General features: G+C 39.1%; 1 protein-coding gene across 2 annotated transcripts; it reads right to left on the bottom strand.

Annotated features, from left to right (window-relative positions):
- Nucleotides 1-340: 340 nt before the first annotated feature.
- Nucleotides 341-11,899, bottom strand: macc1 (MET transcriptional regulator MACC1). Of its 2 annotated transcripts, none has more exons than XM_007237411.4 (5): nt 11,769-11,899; nt 9,800-9,926; nt 4,970-7,017; nt 4,693-4,881; nt 341-3,497 (listed from the first exon to the last, which is right to left on the bottom strand). In XM_007237411.4, the coding sequence occupies exons 2-5, from the start codon at nt 9,915-9,917 to the stop codon at nt 3,294-3,296; spliced, it is 2,559 nt and encodes an 852-aa protein (XP_007237473.2). In that variant the 5' UTR covers nt 9,918-9,926; nt 11,769-11,899; the 3' UTR covers nt 341-3,293. The 2 variants fall into 2 exon arrangements, with proteins under 2 accessions (XP_007237473.2, XP_049336174.1); XM_049480217.1 differs by lacking the exon at nt 11,769-11,899 and adding an exon at nt 10,996-11,512.
- Nucleotides 11,900-12,260: the final 361 nt, after the last annotated feature.

Consider the following 12,260-nt stretch of genomic DNA (forward strand, 5'->3'; position numbering starts at 1 on the left):
TATGAAGCTCTAATATCATTAATATCCGGAATGAAGATCTAATAACATTAATATCTAGTATGAAGCTCTAATATCATTAATATCCGGAATGAAGATCTAATAACATTAATATCTAGTATGAAGCTCTAATATCATTAATATCCGGAATGAAGATCTAATAACATTAATATCTAGTATGAAGTTCTAATATCATTAATATCCAGAATGAAGATCTATTAACATTAATAGTTCAATAGTTCAAGTTCAATCAAGTTAAAATATGTAATTAAATACTGAATTCAATTTAAATGTTTATGTAATTGATGAGCGAGGTACATCTACACTCAGACATTTCTTAAACAGATAAAATGAGTTTATTATTATTGTCCAGTAAACAAACAGTTGCAACATTAGATAAAGAAATATTTATATAGATGCTTTAAGTGCACAGATAAAAAGACTCAAATAGTAAAATTACAGTAAGTATGGCACAGACATAGAATCCAATAAAAACACAGACAGACAGACAGAGAGACAGACTAATAGCTCTATTGGCACTGATTTTGGAGTTTAAGGCACATTATGAAGTTCCTGTTCTGTAGTCCTGTGCGTTACAGAGGAACAGTACTAAACAGTACTGAACTACTAAAACGTTTTTATAACTAGTATGTTTGTCAAGAATCCTGTTCATATCTGGCATTAACTTGCGTCCTGCATGATCCAATCACAAATGATATCCAAAATACCTAGTCGTTCACTCCTGGCATCTGATTTTAAATGCATCTCATGTAAGGGCTTGTGATCGGGTTACAGTAAGAGTCTTCCAGTTTTCTTATTTGGATGGAGTCCTTAGCACAAATCTTAAGTACTTAAGTAACCGTGCTAGCGATGTTGGATGGGCCCACACTCTTGTATGTTAAAGCTAAAGTGTTATCAGCCTATGGTCTACGGTGTGCAAATTCCATGTTATCAATGCTGGATGAGTCTGAACATCTGGCATGGTAAAGCTGTGTTAACAACGTTGGATTAAATCTGCAGTGTGCACAGTTGATGCAAAATCCATGGTAGTAATGTCAGAACACCAGCATGCTAAAGCCATGTTGGCATTATTGCATGAGCCTGGTCACCCTCTTGCTAAAGCTGCGTTAGCAATTTTGGATGTGCCAGAATGCCAGTATGCTAAAGAAGTTAGCAACCTTGGATTTATGGCATGCATGTTGTTGTTTTTTGGCCTGCAAATGCCAAGGTAGCAATGTGGGATGAGCCCAGCTGCCGACATAGTAATGCCATGGTAGCAACGATGAGCCAGAACAATAGCATGCTAAACCCAGATTAGCAACATAGATCTACGGTGTGCACAGTGTTGGTCTACAGCGTGCAAAAAAGTATGCTAAAGCCGCATAAGCAACCTTGGATTTACGGCATGCATGTTGTTGGTCTTTGGCCTGCAAATGCCATAGCATGCTAAAGCCATGCTAGCAACGTTGAATGAGTCTGAACAGGGGCATGCTAAAGCCGCGTTGGCATTGTTGGATGAGGCTGGTTGCCGACATGCTAAGGTCTTTCAAGAGATGTTGGATCTACAACATGCAAATGACATGGTACCAATGTTGGATGAGCCAGAATGCCAGCATGCTAAAGCCAGGCTAGTAAGGTTAAATAAGCCTGAACATCGGCATTGTTGGATGAGGCTGGTTGCCGGCATGCAAATGTTACACTAGCAATGATGGATAAGCCAGAATGCCAGAATGCTAAAGCTGCGTTGGCATTCTTGGATGAGCCGAGTTGCTGAAATGGCAATGTGGCATTAGCATTGGATGTGCCAATGTGTTAATGTGGGACAAGGCCGGTAGCTGGCATTAAAACATACAGTGCAGAATGTTACATCACGGTCAGGGTGTCTCGAGAAGCATCGTAATTCTGAGGTGGTCAGACACTCATATGACCACATTATTATTATTATTATTATTATTATTATTATTATTATTATATTACTGTAGTGTGAACATCAAACCATCTCCATTTATGCCTGACAGCAAAGCCCTGCCAATATTTACCTAATCACCTTTCCTGCCATAATATACGTAATTTCAGTCACACCACATCATCCACCGTCCGTACGGGTTAGCTGAGCACACTACAAAAACAAGTGAACAGATAAGGTAACATGACTCTAACCATAATCCAGCAAAATGATGTGAAAGAATGAACGAAGTAACACTTACACATTGCCTTTCTAGACACCCAAGGAAGCTTTACAATCACACTCAGCACTCACCTATACACATACCGGTGAGAAGTGGCAGCCAATTGTGCACAGCCTACTCTCAAACGGAAACTATCGTCCACCAGGAGGACTGCATCTGGGAATGAGGAGTTGACCAAGCCCTGTATGCCAATCCATATATGGGCATACAGTCACACTCAAAATCAACCTCTTACACCCATACAGATATCTACCATTTGGAGAGTATCCTATTAACCTTGTTTCTTTCCTGTGGGAGCAAACCCACACAGTGTAGAGTCCCACACAGACACAATGGGAATATCCCAGATATTCTCTTCACAGTCCTGGGAACTGTGCAAACCACTAAGCCACTGCCACACATTTAAAATCAGATGCCAGAAGTGAAATGTGTAAAATGTATTTTGGTTATCGTTGTCATTATCGGATCACCCAGGACGCATGATAATACCAGGTGTGAACAGGGCAATATTACTATATAGACTCCTCTGATAAAGTACACAAAGCTGCACTTAACAACAGTTTCAAAACACAGATGTAACAAAACATATAAACTTGTGAAAATTGTTTAGTAACATGGTTTTCTTTTACAGTCTGGCTGAGTAACTTCTACTGCCGATAATCACCAACTATCAGCAATGCATTAAAAGTCTTGGCAAGGATACGGAATATTCTACATGTTAGTTTATATTTAACAGCATTCACTTTCTTCAGCTGACCTCTATCTGCTGAAATGGAAAGAGTGAGGTTGTGCTCAGTGCTGTACACACTGATCTCTCACAAATCACCCAACAATGCTTAATAGCTTTACTGTTACATAACGGAGTAATAAGGGTTCCCTGTTCATTCAGTACAGACCGCAGAGTCACCCAGAGGCCCTGCCAGAGCTTTCCCAACTCAAGGCCATTAGCCGGTTCTGGAGCTGTACCGTACAGTCCGATTCTCTACTGGATACTACTGAACTGAGCTCCATCCAGGCCAGCAGATGCCACTCAGTGCTGAGATCAGGTGAAGCACAGCCTTAGCCCCGCCTCATTTCACCCCCTTAGCGCTTCCGTTCCAGTTTTTCTCACGCTTTGGGGAAGGCCGACGCCCTCAGGATCTCCATGCAGTTAACAGTGATAAGAGCGCCGGTGAGCTGTCTCCATTGTCTGGTCACCGGACTCTTCATTTTATCCAGGGCCAGATGGAGATCCTGGATCATGTCCCGGTAGCCATCACCATACTGCACACTCCAGGAGTAGAGGAAGTCATATGCAGGCTTCCACATTGACTGGAAACGAAAAAAAAAACATTAAAAACAATATAGACCTGCCCAAACAACATGCCCCCCCAGCAGAACCCTGTAGAACAATTCCCAAATATTTCTGCATTAGCATTACTAGAGGAATAATAAACCTAGGGTTCAAGTGAATGTCATGTAGACTCTGTAGTTCACCACATCATCTTTCACTCAGGTTTCACTCCCTCTCAAATGTTTCGAGATGCCTTAGTCATGAAACTTAGATAGTATTTAAATCTATATTTTTAATTACATTTATTTTTGAATAAACACGAAATATTTCACAGGGCAATTCTTTAATCTGAAGTTTAACAATGTTTTTTGCATTTAAACTTAAGAGGCAGCGAAATTTGCTTTTGGAAAAAAAGTCATTTTCAATTACCTTTAACTGAATTAAAAGTAAGTAATATAAATTAATTCAAATGCATTTTATTCAAAACTCATAAATATGAATGTAGACCAAAGGTGACATATCCATTAGATAAAATTTAGAACAAAATTTGCTAACTCTTTTTTTTTTATCATAAATTGTTTTGAAATGTTTTCCATTTTCTCCCCAATTTACAAGGCCAATTAACCAACCCACTCAACACCAGAAGGGTGAAGACTAGCACATGCCTCCTCCGATACGTGTGAAGTCAGGCTCTGCCTCTTTTCAAACTGCTGCTGATGCAGCCTTGCTGAGTAGCATCACAGCACGCTCAGAGGAAAGCGCAGCGACTCGGTTCTGATACATCCGCTCACAGACGCAGCCTTGTGCTGATCAACATCACCCTTTGGAGTGATGAGGGGAAAGAGCTCCATCTACCTACCCAGAGAGAGCAAGGCCAATTGTGCTCTCTCAGGGCTCCGGCAGCTGATGGCAAGCTACATGAACAGGATTTGAACCAACAATCTCTTGATCATAGTGGCAGCGTCTTAGTTGGCCGGATCACTCGGAGTCCCTGTATTTTTTTTCATTAGCAGTTTTCACCACTTCACAAGTTTAGAACACAAAGGAACATTAAAATTTAACATTTGTTGAAAGTCAAGGAAACTGAATTTAAATATACAAAATGCAGATTCAAATATTAAATGTCAAACTTCATTCTCAGTAGGCTTGCTACACCAACCAGAAAAAAAAAAGAAAATTCAAATTTGAAAAGTGGGGAAAAATCTGAATGTGGTAAGATTTACAGGTTCTTACCTGGGCACTGACTTCTCCATTCTTACCCCGGTGCGGTTTCTCATAACCAGAAATCTGAGCATTGGAAAGTTTCCCAATCCTCTCAGCTAGTTCCCTCCACCGGACACCGAGCTCAACAGCGGTGGATAGAATGACTGTGTTCTGGATTAAATGTGCAATGAGACCCTGAGCATCCATCTTAAACAGCCCCTACCAAGACAAAAAGCATATTATACACTGAAAATAATAACAATCAGAATATGTTAAAGTTCCTTAAGAAACATGACCAGACACTTACAGCAATGAGCTCATGTTGGAATTTTCTCCTGGTTTTGTCAGTGTGACAGTCCTCCTTAAGTTTCTCCAGCACTCGGGCTACTTTCTCCATGTCTGTTTCAGCATGTCTCCTGGAGAACGAGTCTAAAGAGACATTTGAGTAACCTAAAGCCTCAGCAAAAGGCTTCCAACAGGTTATGTGGTCCGTGACTAAAGTCTGAATGGCAGAATACATGTATGTGAGCTTCTTGAACGGCAATGTCATATTGTCCAGCAAGGACTGTGTCGTGATCTTAACCGCAGAAAAGTCAATGACTTGATCTTTCGGGATGATCTTAACATTCTTGCAGTGCACCAGGCCAATGCTTCCCCTAAGACAGCCGATATACCACTCCTTCACTTTTGACTGGCCAACAGACTTAACCGTCTCTCTGGAGAGCAAGGCAATTGTGTCCCCTTTAAAATACTCCAGAAGATAGTCCACCCTCGGTTGTCTGAGAACTGATTTCAGGGTCACTCCATACCACTGGATGTTCACGGTCACGTCTTGAAACTTTGGGAACTCCTGGATGGATTCTTCAAGAATGGGCATGGAGCGGGTCACTTCCCTGTAGCAATCAAGATGCTTCTGGCCATGTTTGTCGGTCCTGAGGGGAGCAGCCTCAGGTGAAGTTATGTGGAAGTCTGTCAACGGAAGGGAATTCGAGTCCTTTACCTGGACGGCAAGTTTGAAGGGTCCCATCTCTCTACGTTCCATCCTGGAGAGTTCCAATGGAAGGTGAATCACTCTGGCCATTCTTAGCTGCTCTTTCCTGACCTCTTTCTTCTGATCACCATACTTTACTTTAAAGTTCGAGTCCACTATGCCTGTAGTAATGTGTAAATCCTTCAGGCCACATGGATCGAACTGGTGCTTTCCCCATAGCTGCAGAACAACTGGAGGAAGGTTGCGGTTCCCCTTGTGGATGTCTGAGAAAGGAAGCCTGGATGGAACATTTTTGTGCCAAGAGATGACTTGCACGACTTTAAAAGATGGGTGAATGTGCTTGGGACCATAGATGGCAATCGTAAGATTTCGGTTTAAGTAGTCCCATACTGAGGTGGCTGGTGCCTGGATAACCGTGGCTTCTGCAGCAGCAATGATGTACATGTGAGGCTTCAGCTCCCGGAGCTTAATTTGTAACATATCTTTATATACGTAACAGTCCTTGACCTTCTCATAAGGGCCCTCTTTCTTATAAGCCAGCAAACCCACGAATGTTGTCATTACCTGGCTCAAGGGATCGTTCTTCACCTCAGCTGCCAGTTTAACATCAAGAGCGATGCCTTCTTTAGTGTTGAGGTTGCTGAGAGTGATTTCTAATAGAGGGCTCACGGTTGCGGTGTAGTTATTGTTGAGTCCACGTGGGGGATCAAGACTGGCTTTGAGTGCAATTTCCTGGACCTCCCCAGAGGGAATATGACCCTGAGGGATGTGTGCACTCACATCACAGTCAGGTAACTGTAGTGAACCTCCACTGTGATCGATCTTGCAGACGGTTTGCATGTCTGTGGCTTGAGTCTGGGCCCAACCAGGACTTTGCTTCATCAGGCCGAGGTCCAGACAAGACCTGGTCAACTGCCTATGACTCAGCCAGGCCATTTTGTAAGCTTCTCTGTCATTTTTTAGCCACTCAAAATCAGGTTTCATGAAGGGTCCTTGAGTGTTGAGACTCTTCTCCTTGATAGATTCCTTTTTCTCCAGGCTGTCCAGAATATCTGAAGCACTTCTCCACCGCCCAGACCGGTTCAAGTTGTTTCTCTTGGGTTCCAGAAGATGGCCAAAGTTGTTTTCATCCGAGGACGTGCTCTGGGAATCTTCATTATTGTTACCAAACAAAGCTAGTGGATCTTCCTTCAGAATGGACACCTCAGAGTCTGCAGTGTTTCTGCAGACAATGTCATCTAGGAAAGGGTTTGATCTTGAGAGCTGGTTCCAAAAGGGATTGGTTGCATGTCCTGAGTGTTGGACCTCTGGCTGCAGAACAGGCCATTCTGAATGTTTGCCCATCTGTTGAGATACATAACTCCCTGTAGAAAGACCAAGAAGAAGGTGGTTTAAAAAAAAATATGATGTTCATTTAGCAGAATGGCAGGGAAAAAAATATACCAAAGCTTTCATAAATATTTACTCAGAAAAGGAACGAATGTCATTGCTCAGTCGATTCACTACTTGGAAAAAGTTTCCCCTTGTCCCCAAATCACAAGTGATAACATCCCCTAAAACTCTGGATATGAGCAATCCAACATCCAGAGCTGTATTTATTCCCCTTTTGAATACGTTAATAGTGTAGCTTGAATAATATTAATGCACAATTGGAATGTTTATTTATTAACTGGAGAACCAAGAGAATTGTGACTGATAAACAGCCATTTTAACGCCTTGGTTTAAAGGATAATATATTGTAAATTGATTTTAAACTTGTGCAATAGAACATCTGAGAAATATCTATTTGAATAATTAAATATTGAGTGTTTTAGGTCTGTTTATAGTGTTTAAGGAACTATTCAAAAAATTTAGTTTTAAAAAAGGAAGCCGTGTTATAGTTTTCCAAGTTCTTAGTTCAAGTTTTTAATATGTTTTTGCACAATACATTTTGTTACAGTGGTTTGTCTGTAACTGCAGACTGATTTGTTTATATATTGTGTAATTTTGTGGGACAAATTAAACCCTATATTAAATAATAATAATAAAAAATAAATAAATAAAGCCTTAATTTAAGGCTGTAATGTTTCAAAAATCAATACACTGATCCAACAACAAATATCGTGATATGATCCCCCATTGATATTTTCTTACACCCCTAGCTCGGTGTAAGCATCAGCACTGACTAATATATTGTGCAAATACAGAGAGGTAATTGCTGCCGAAACCACATCATTTCTGAATGTGCCTTTATGTGGCCCTAGAATGTCCGTAAAATAAACAAGTCAGTATCCACAATCTACAATGATCCAGTACATTTCCAAGCTCCTGCTCCTGGAGTCAGTATGCAAATGACAGCAAAATGATCCATTTGCAAAATTAGCATAGCAGCATGCTCCAGTGGTTTGGCCTTTACTGTATGTACAAAAATAGCACACGCCCAATATATTTACACACATCCAGCATACAAAACTGCACTTAAAAAAGTTAAAACATGACAATCTCTGTTCCTGAACTTGGGGCTGCTGAGGACGTCTCATCCAATTTATGGATCATGTAACTTGGGAATTCTAACATCCAAGATGAAATGAGAAGCAGCATTAGATTTGAGTTGGAGCAGAAAATAGCAATATACAGTTGAAACCAGAAGTTTACATACACAAAAAAAAGAAACTTGCATGTTTTTCTCACTGTCTGACATAATATTATAATAAATATTTCCTGTTTTAGGTCAATTGGGATTACTAAACATTTTTATATTTGCCAAATGCAAGAATGATGAGATATAATTTTCTGTAAAGTCAACAGTTTACATACATTTCATATATGTTTAATACCATTGCCATTAAAATGTAAGATTTGGGTCAAAGGTTTGGATATATCTTTCCACAAGCTTCTCACAATAGCTGGCAGGAATTTGACTCCTGACAGAACTGGTGTAATTTTTGTATGTCGTCTTGCTCGCTCCTGCCTTTTCAGCTTTCCCATAAATATTCATTAGGATTGAGATCAGGGCTTTGTGACGGCCACTCCAAAACTTTGACTTTGTAACCAGTTAAGCAGCATGTTTCGAGTCATTGTCCTTTTGGAAGCCCCATTCACGCCCAAACTTTAACTTCCTGGCTGATGTCTTGAGATGTTGCTTCAGTATTTCCACATAACATTCTTTCCTCATGATGCTGTCTATTTTGTGAAGTGCACCAGTCCCTCCTGCAGCAAAACAACCCCATAACATAATGCTGCCACCCCCATGTATCACAGTTGGGATGTTATTCTCAGGCTTGCGAGCTTCTCCCTTTTTCCTCCAAATGTAACAATGGTCATTATTGCCAATAAGTTCAATTTAGTTTTGTCAGACCACAGGACTGGTTGTACTGATGAGTGAAGTACCTTCAGAAAACTGGAAATTGCACCCAAGGATGAACCAGACTTGTTTAAGTTCACAATTATCTTTCTGATATCTTGTCTGATTTCTTTAGACTTTTGCATGATGTTGGACAAATAAGCTGTATGTTTCAGGTGTGCCTTAAAATATGTCCACAGGTGTGTCTCTAATTAACTAAGATGTTTCCAATAAACATGTCAGAAGCTTCCAAAGACATGACATCATCATATGGGCCATCTCAAATTGTTTAAAGGCATACTTATCTTAGTGTATATAAACCTTTGACTTTGCAGAAAGTAATAAAAATGCCTAAAAAAATGATCTCTCTCATTATTCTTGCATTTCTGGTCAATAAAAGCAGCACAATAACCCAATAATAATCTCACAAATGCGGCTCCATTTCAAAGAGAAATTAACAGGCTTTCCAACAGTATAAGATCAAACCTACCAAACACAAATTTCCTTATATGTTTATACTCTCACCAAAAACATTTTTAAATTTTAAATTATCTGAATCTAGCAGTTGCTCCTTACTGTATCATAATATCATAATGAATGGACCAAATAATGACCTGTAATAAAATCGTTTTTATATGGGCTTCCATTAAAATACAAAAATTTGACCATTTGGGAGATTCAAGGTTTTGTTTTGATAAAGACAAATGGGTTTATTCACTTCACAATTTTCACAGAATCTCAGATAGTACTAGAATCCTTTAATAAAATGTATTAATACTATCTGTTCTCAATTCTGTTCTCATAAAAAAACAATTAGTAGTTACCATGTAGGCTGTTGTTATTGATGGTAACGTTATCATCCAGATCAATCAGAGTTCCCTCAGATCGGCTCCGGAGTAAACTCCCAGCACGGCGGATCGACTTCGCTCTAACAGCCGCCATCTTTCACATCTGAGAGTGAAGAAATAAAAAAAAAAACATGTTAAACAGTTAAATTACATATTCAATTACATTATGATTACCCTCTCAGAAAATGATAATAACAAACGACATGATAGAAATGCACAGAGCCTAGTTCATACCAGATACTGAATAATTAATTATGTAAACTAAATATTTAATAATTCAAACTGATATAGTAGACAATGAAGCATTCATAGATACTGATTCATTCTTAAACGAAACTGAATTATTAATAGTGACTCATTGATTTTGGATACTGACTCATTCATAAATGAGACTGAATCCTTCAGAAGTGAATAAATTCAAATTCATTCAAAGGGGATACTAACTCTAACATAAGGCAAAAGATACTGAACGGTTAACATTAAACTTCTACTAAACTTAAGCTCAAAAATATTACTGAATTCATACTGGTGACTGATTAATTTATAGGAATTATAAAAAATATATACAATAATTAAAAACAATCATAGTGGGTACTGGATGTTTCATAGAATTGGTACTGAGAAGGGAAGGATTTTAAAAATATGTTTTGTATAAGCGTCTTTTCGAATTTTGAAAAGCTCTATATAATAAAATTTATTATTTTTATTACTATTATATATCACTAATTTAACTACTTTTAATACAGATTACAGATGGAAGACTGTTTTAGCCTTCCAGTAAATATTTTTGTTTGTTTTTTTTACACCAAACAGTACAGTAAATATAGATTTATGGAGTCACCTGGAATAGCTTTTAGTTAACCGCTGTGCTGAACTTATCAAGATTTAATTACTTTTCTCTCCACTTAATGTGTTTAAGAGAATCAGTTGTAAAGTTGTGAGGAGGTTTACACATTGGTATACAGTAAACAAGTATTGTTCTAATTTAGATTATGACAAGAACTACTCAACAAAGTAAAGACAAAATACTTTAAAAAATGAAGGTCAGTTAATCTGAAACGTTTCAAGAACTTTAAAAGTATCCATAAGTGCAGTCGCAAAGACTATCAAAAACGTTATGATGGAACTGGCACTCATCAGGATCACTCCAATAAAGGAATAGGAAGAGTTACCTCTGTTGCACAGGATGGTTCATTAGAGTTACCAGCCTCAGTTAACAGCACCCCAGATTCCTTATGTGTTCCTCCATACTCAGGATGACTTCAGTATTCATTTACAGTTTAGGGGAAAAAAGTAAGTTTTTAAAAAATAAAACTAAATGAGAAGTTGTGTCCAAACTCTTCGGAGCTGAAGCAGCTGTTGGTGAAGAGACTAATAAGTATCTTCTCACTGTTTTTAACCTGATCGTGGAGCTGTGGTGTCACTCATAAGGAGCCCATCATTAAAAAGGTGGAGCACAGAACAGGTCAGTCTGGTCTGAATGGCGGGCGCGCGCACTCAGCGGCAGCGTCATCCCACGGCTATTGTATAAGGGTAAGGTGCTCTATTCAAATCACCGACCTACCTGTCTCTCTCTACACACACCTGTCTCACCTGTACGTGACTGAAACCATCACAAGGAAGCAGGGAAAGCCCTCAGTAAAAGGTACATGAGTTTGTGCCCCAAATGAACTTTTTTTTTTAAATATATATATACATATAAATACATATACATATATTTAATATATATGTTTTTCAATATGCACACATAAATATAAAACACGCCTGACTCTGAATGCATACCACATGGGATCTGTTCCACCTAAACACCTGTTCCACATGTTCACGAGCCTCTCTAACAAAACAACAACCCAATCACGCCCGAAGTGCGTCCGCTCGCGCCCTACGACCGCTCCGCTTCTATAAACATCAATCAGACGTTTAATGAATTAAATATATAACTCACCTGAAACGTGGCTGTAAAGATTTATGTCCAACTTTTTTCCATCAACAGGGAGTGTCTTTCTCTCTTCAACTAACTCTCTCGCTCACACACACACTCACCTTACACCACTCTGTTTGCCCAGTAAACAAAGGCATTGTGGGAGTTGTAGTTCAGAAAATTCAACCTGCCCACGCTGCTCAGTTCAAGCGTCTGTCCGGACTACACTACCCAGAATCTCTTCGTGTTTGTGAGACTGCAGCGTTGCAACACCTGAAACTGAAGGTGGTTTCGGTATCCGTGAGAATTTGAACACGTAATAATGCACGTTTTTTGTTTTTGTTTTACAAAAATCCTGCGGTAAAAATCATAAATATACTGAAAGTATTATTACCTTTAGAGAGTCTGTTATTTAACAATTATTCTATGTTCAACGAATATTATTCTGTAAATTTACAGATTAAGACTGTCTAAAAACAGAAGATTTCACAGGTTGGTAATTCCGTTAATAAACAG

Source organism: Astyanax mexicanus, chromosome 6, assembly GCF_023375975.1.
Source record: "Astyanax mexicanus isolate ESR-SI-001 chromosome 6, AstMex3_surface, whole genome shotgun sequence".
Classification (NCBI taxonomy): Eukaryota; Metazoa; Chordata; class Actinopteri; order Characiformes; family Acestrorhamphidae; genus Astyanax; species Astyanax mexicanus.

Excerpts from the sequence above, each read along its gene's own strand:
- macc1 (XM_007237411.4), bottom strand. The coding sequence starts at position 9,917 with ATGGCGGCTGTTAGAGCGAAGTCGATCCGCCGTGCTGGGAGTTTACTC. Across the intron at positions 7,018-9,799 it reads CAATAACAACAGCCTACATG|GGAGTTATGTATCTCAACAG; the intron begins GTAACTACTAAT and ends GTCTTTCTACAG. Across the intron at positions 3,498-4,692 it reads ATGGAGAAGTCAGTGCCCAG|TCAATGTGGAAGCCTGCATA; the intron begins GTAAGAACCTGT and ends TTTCGTTTCCAG.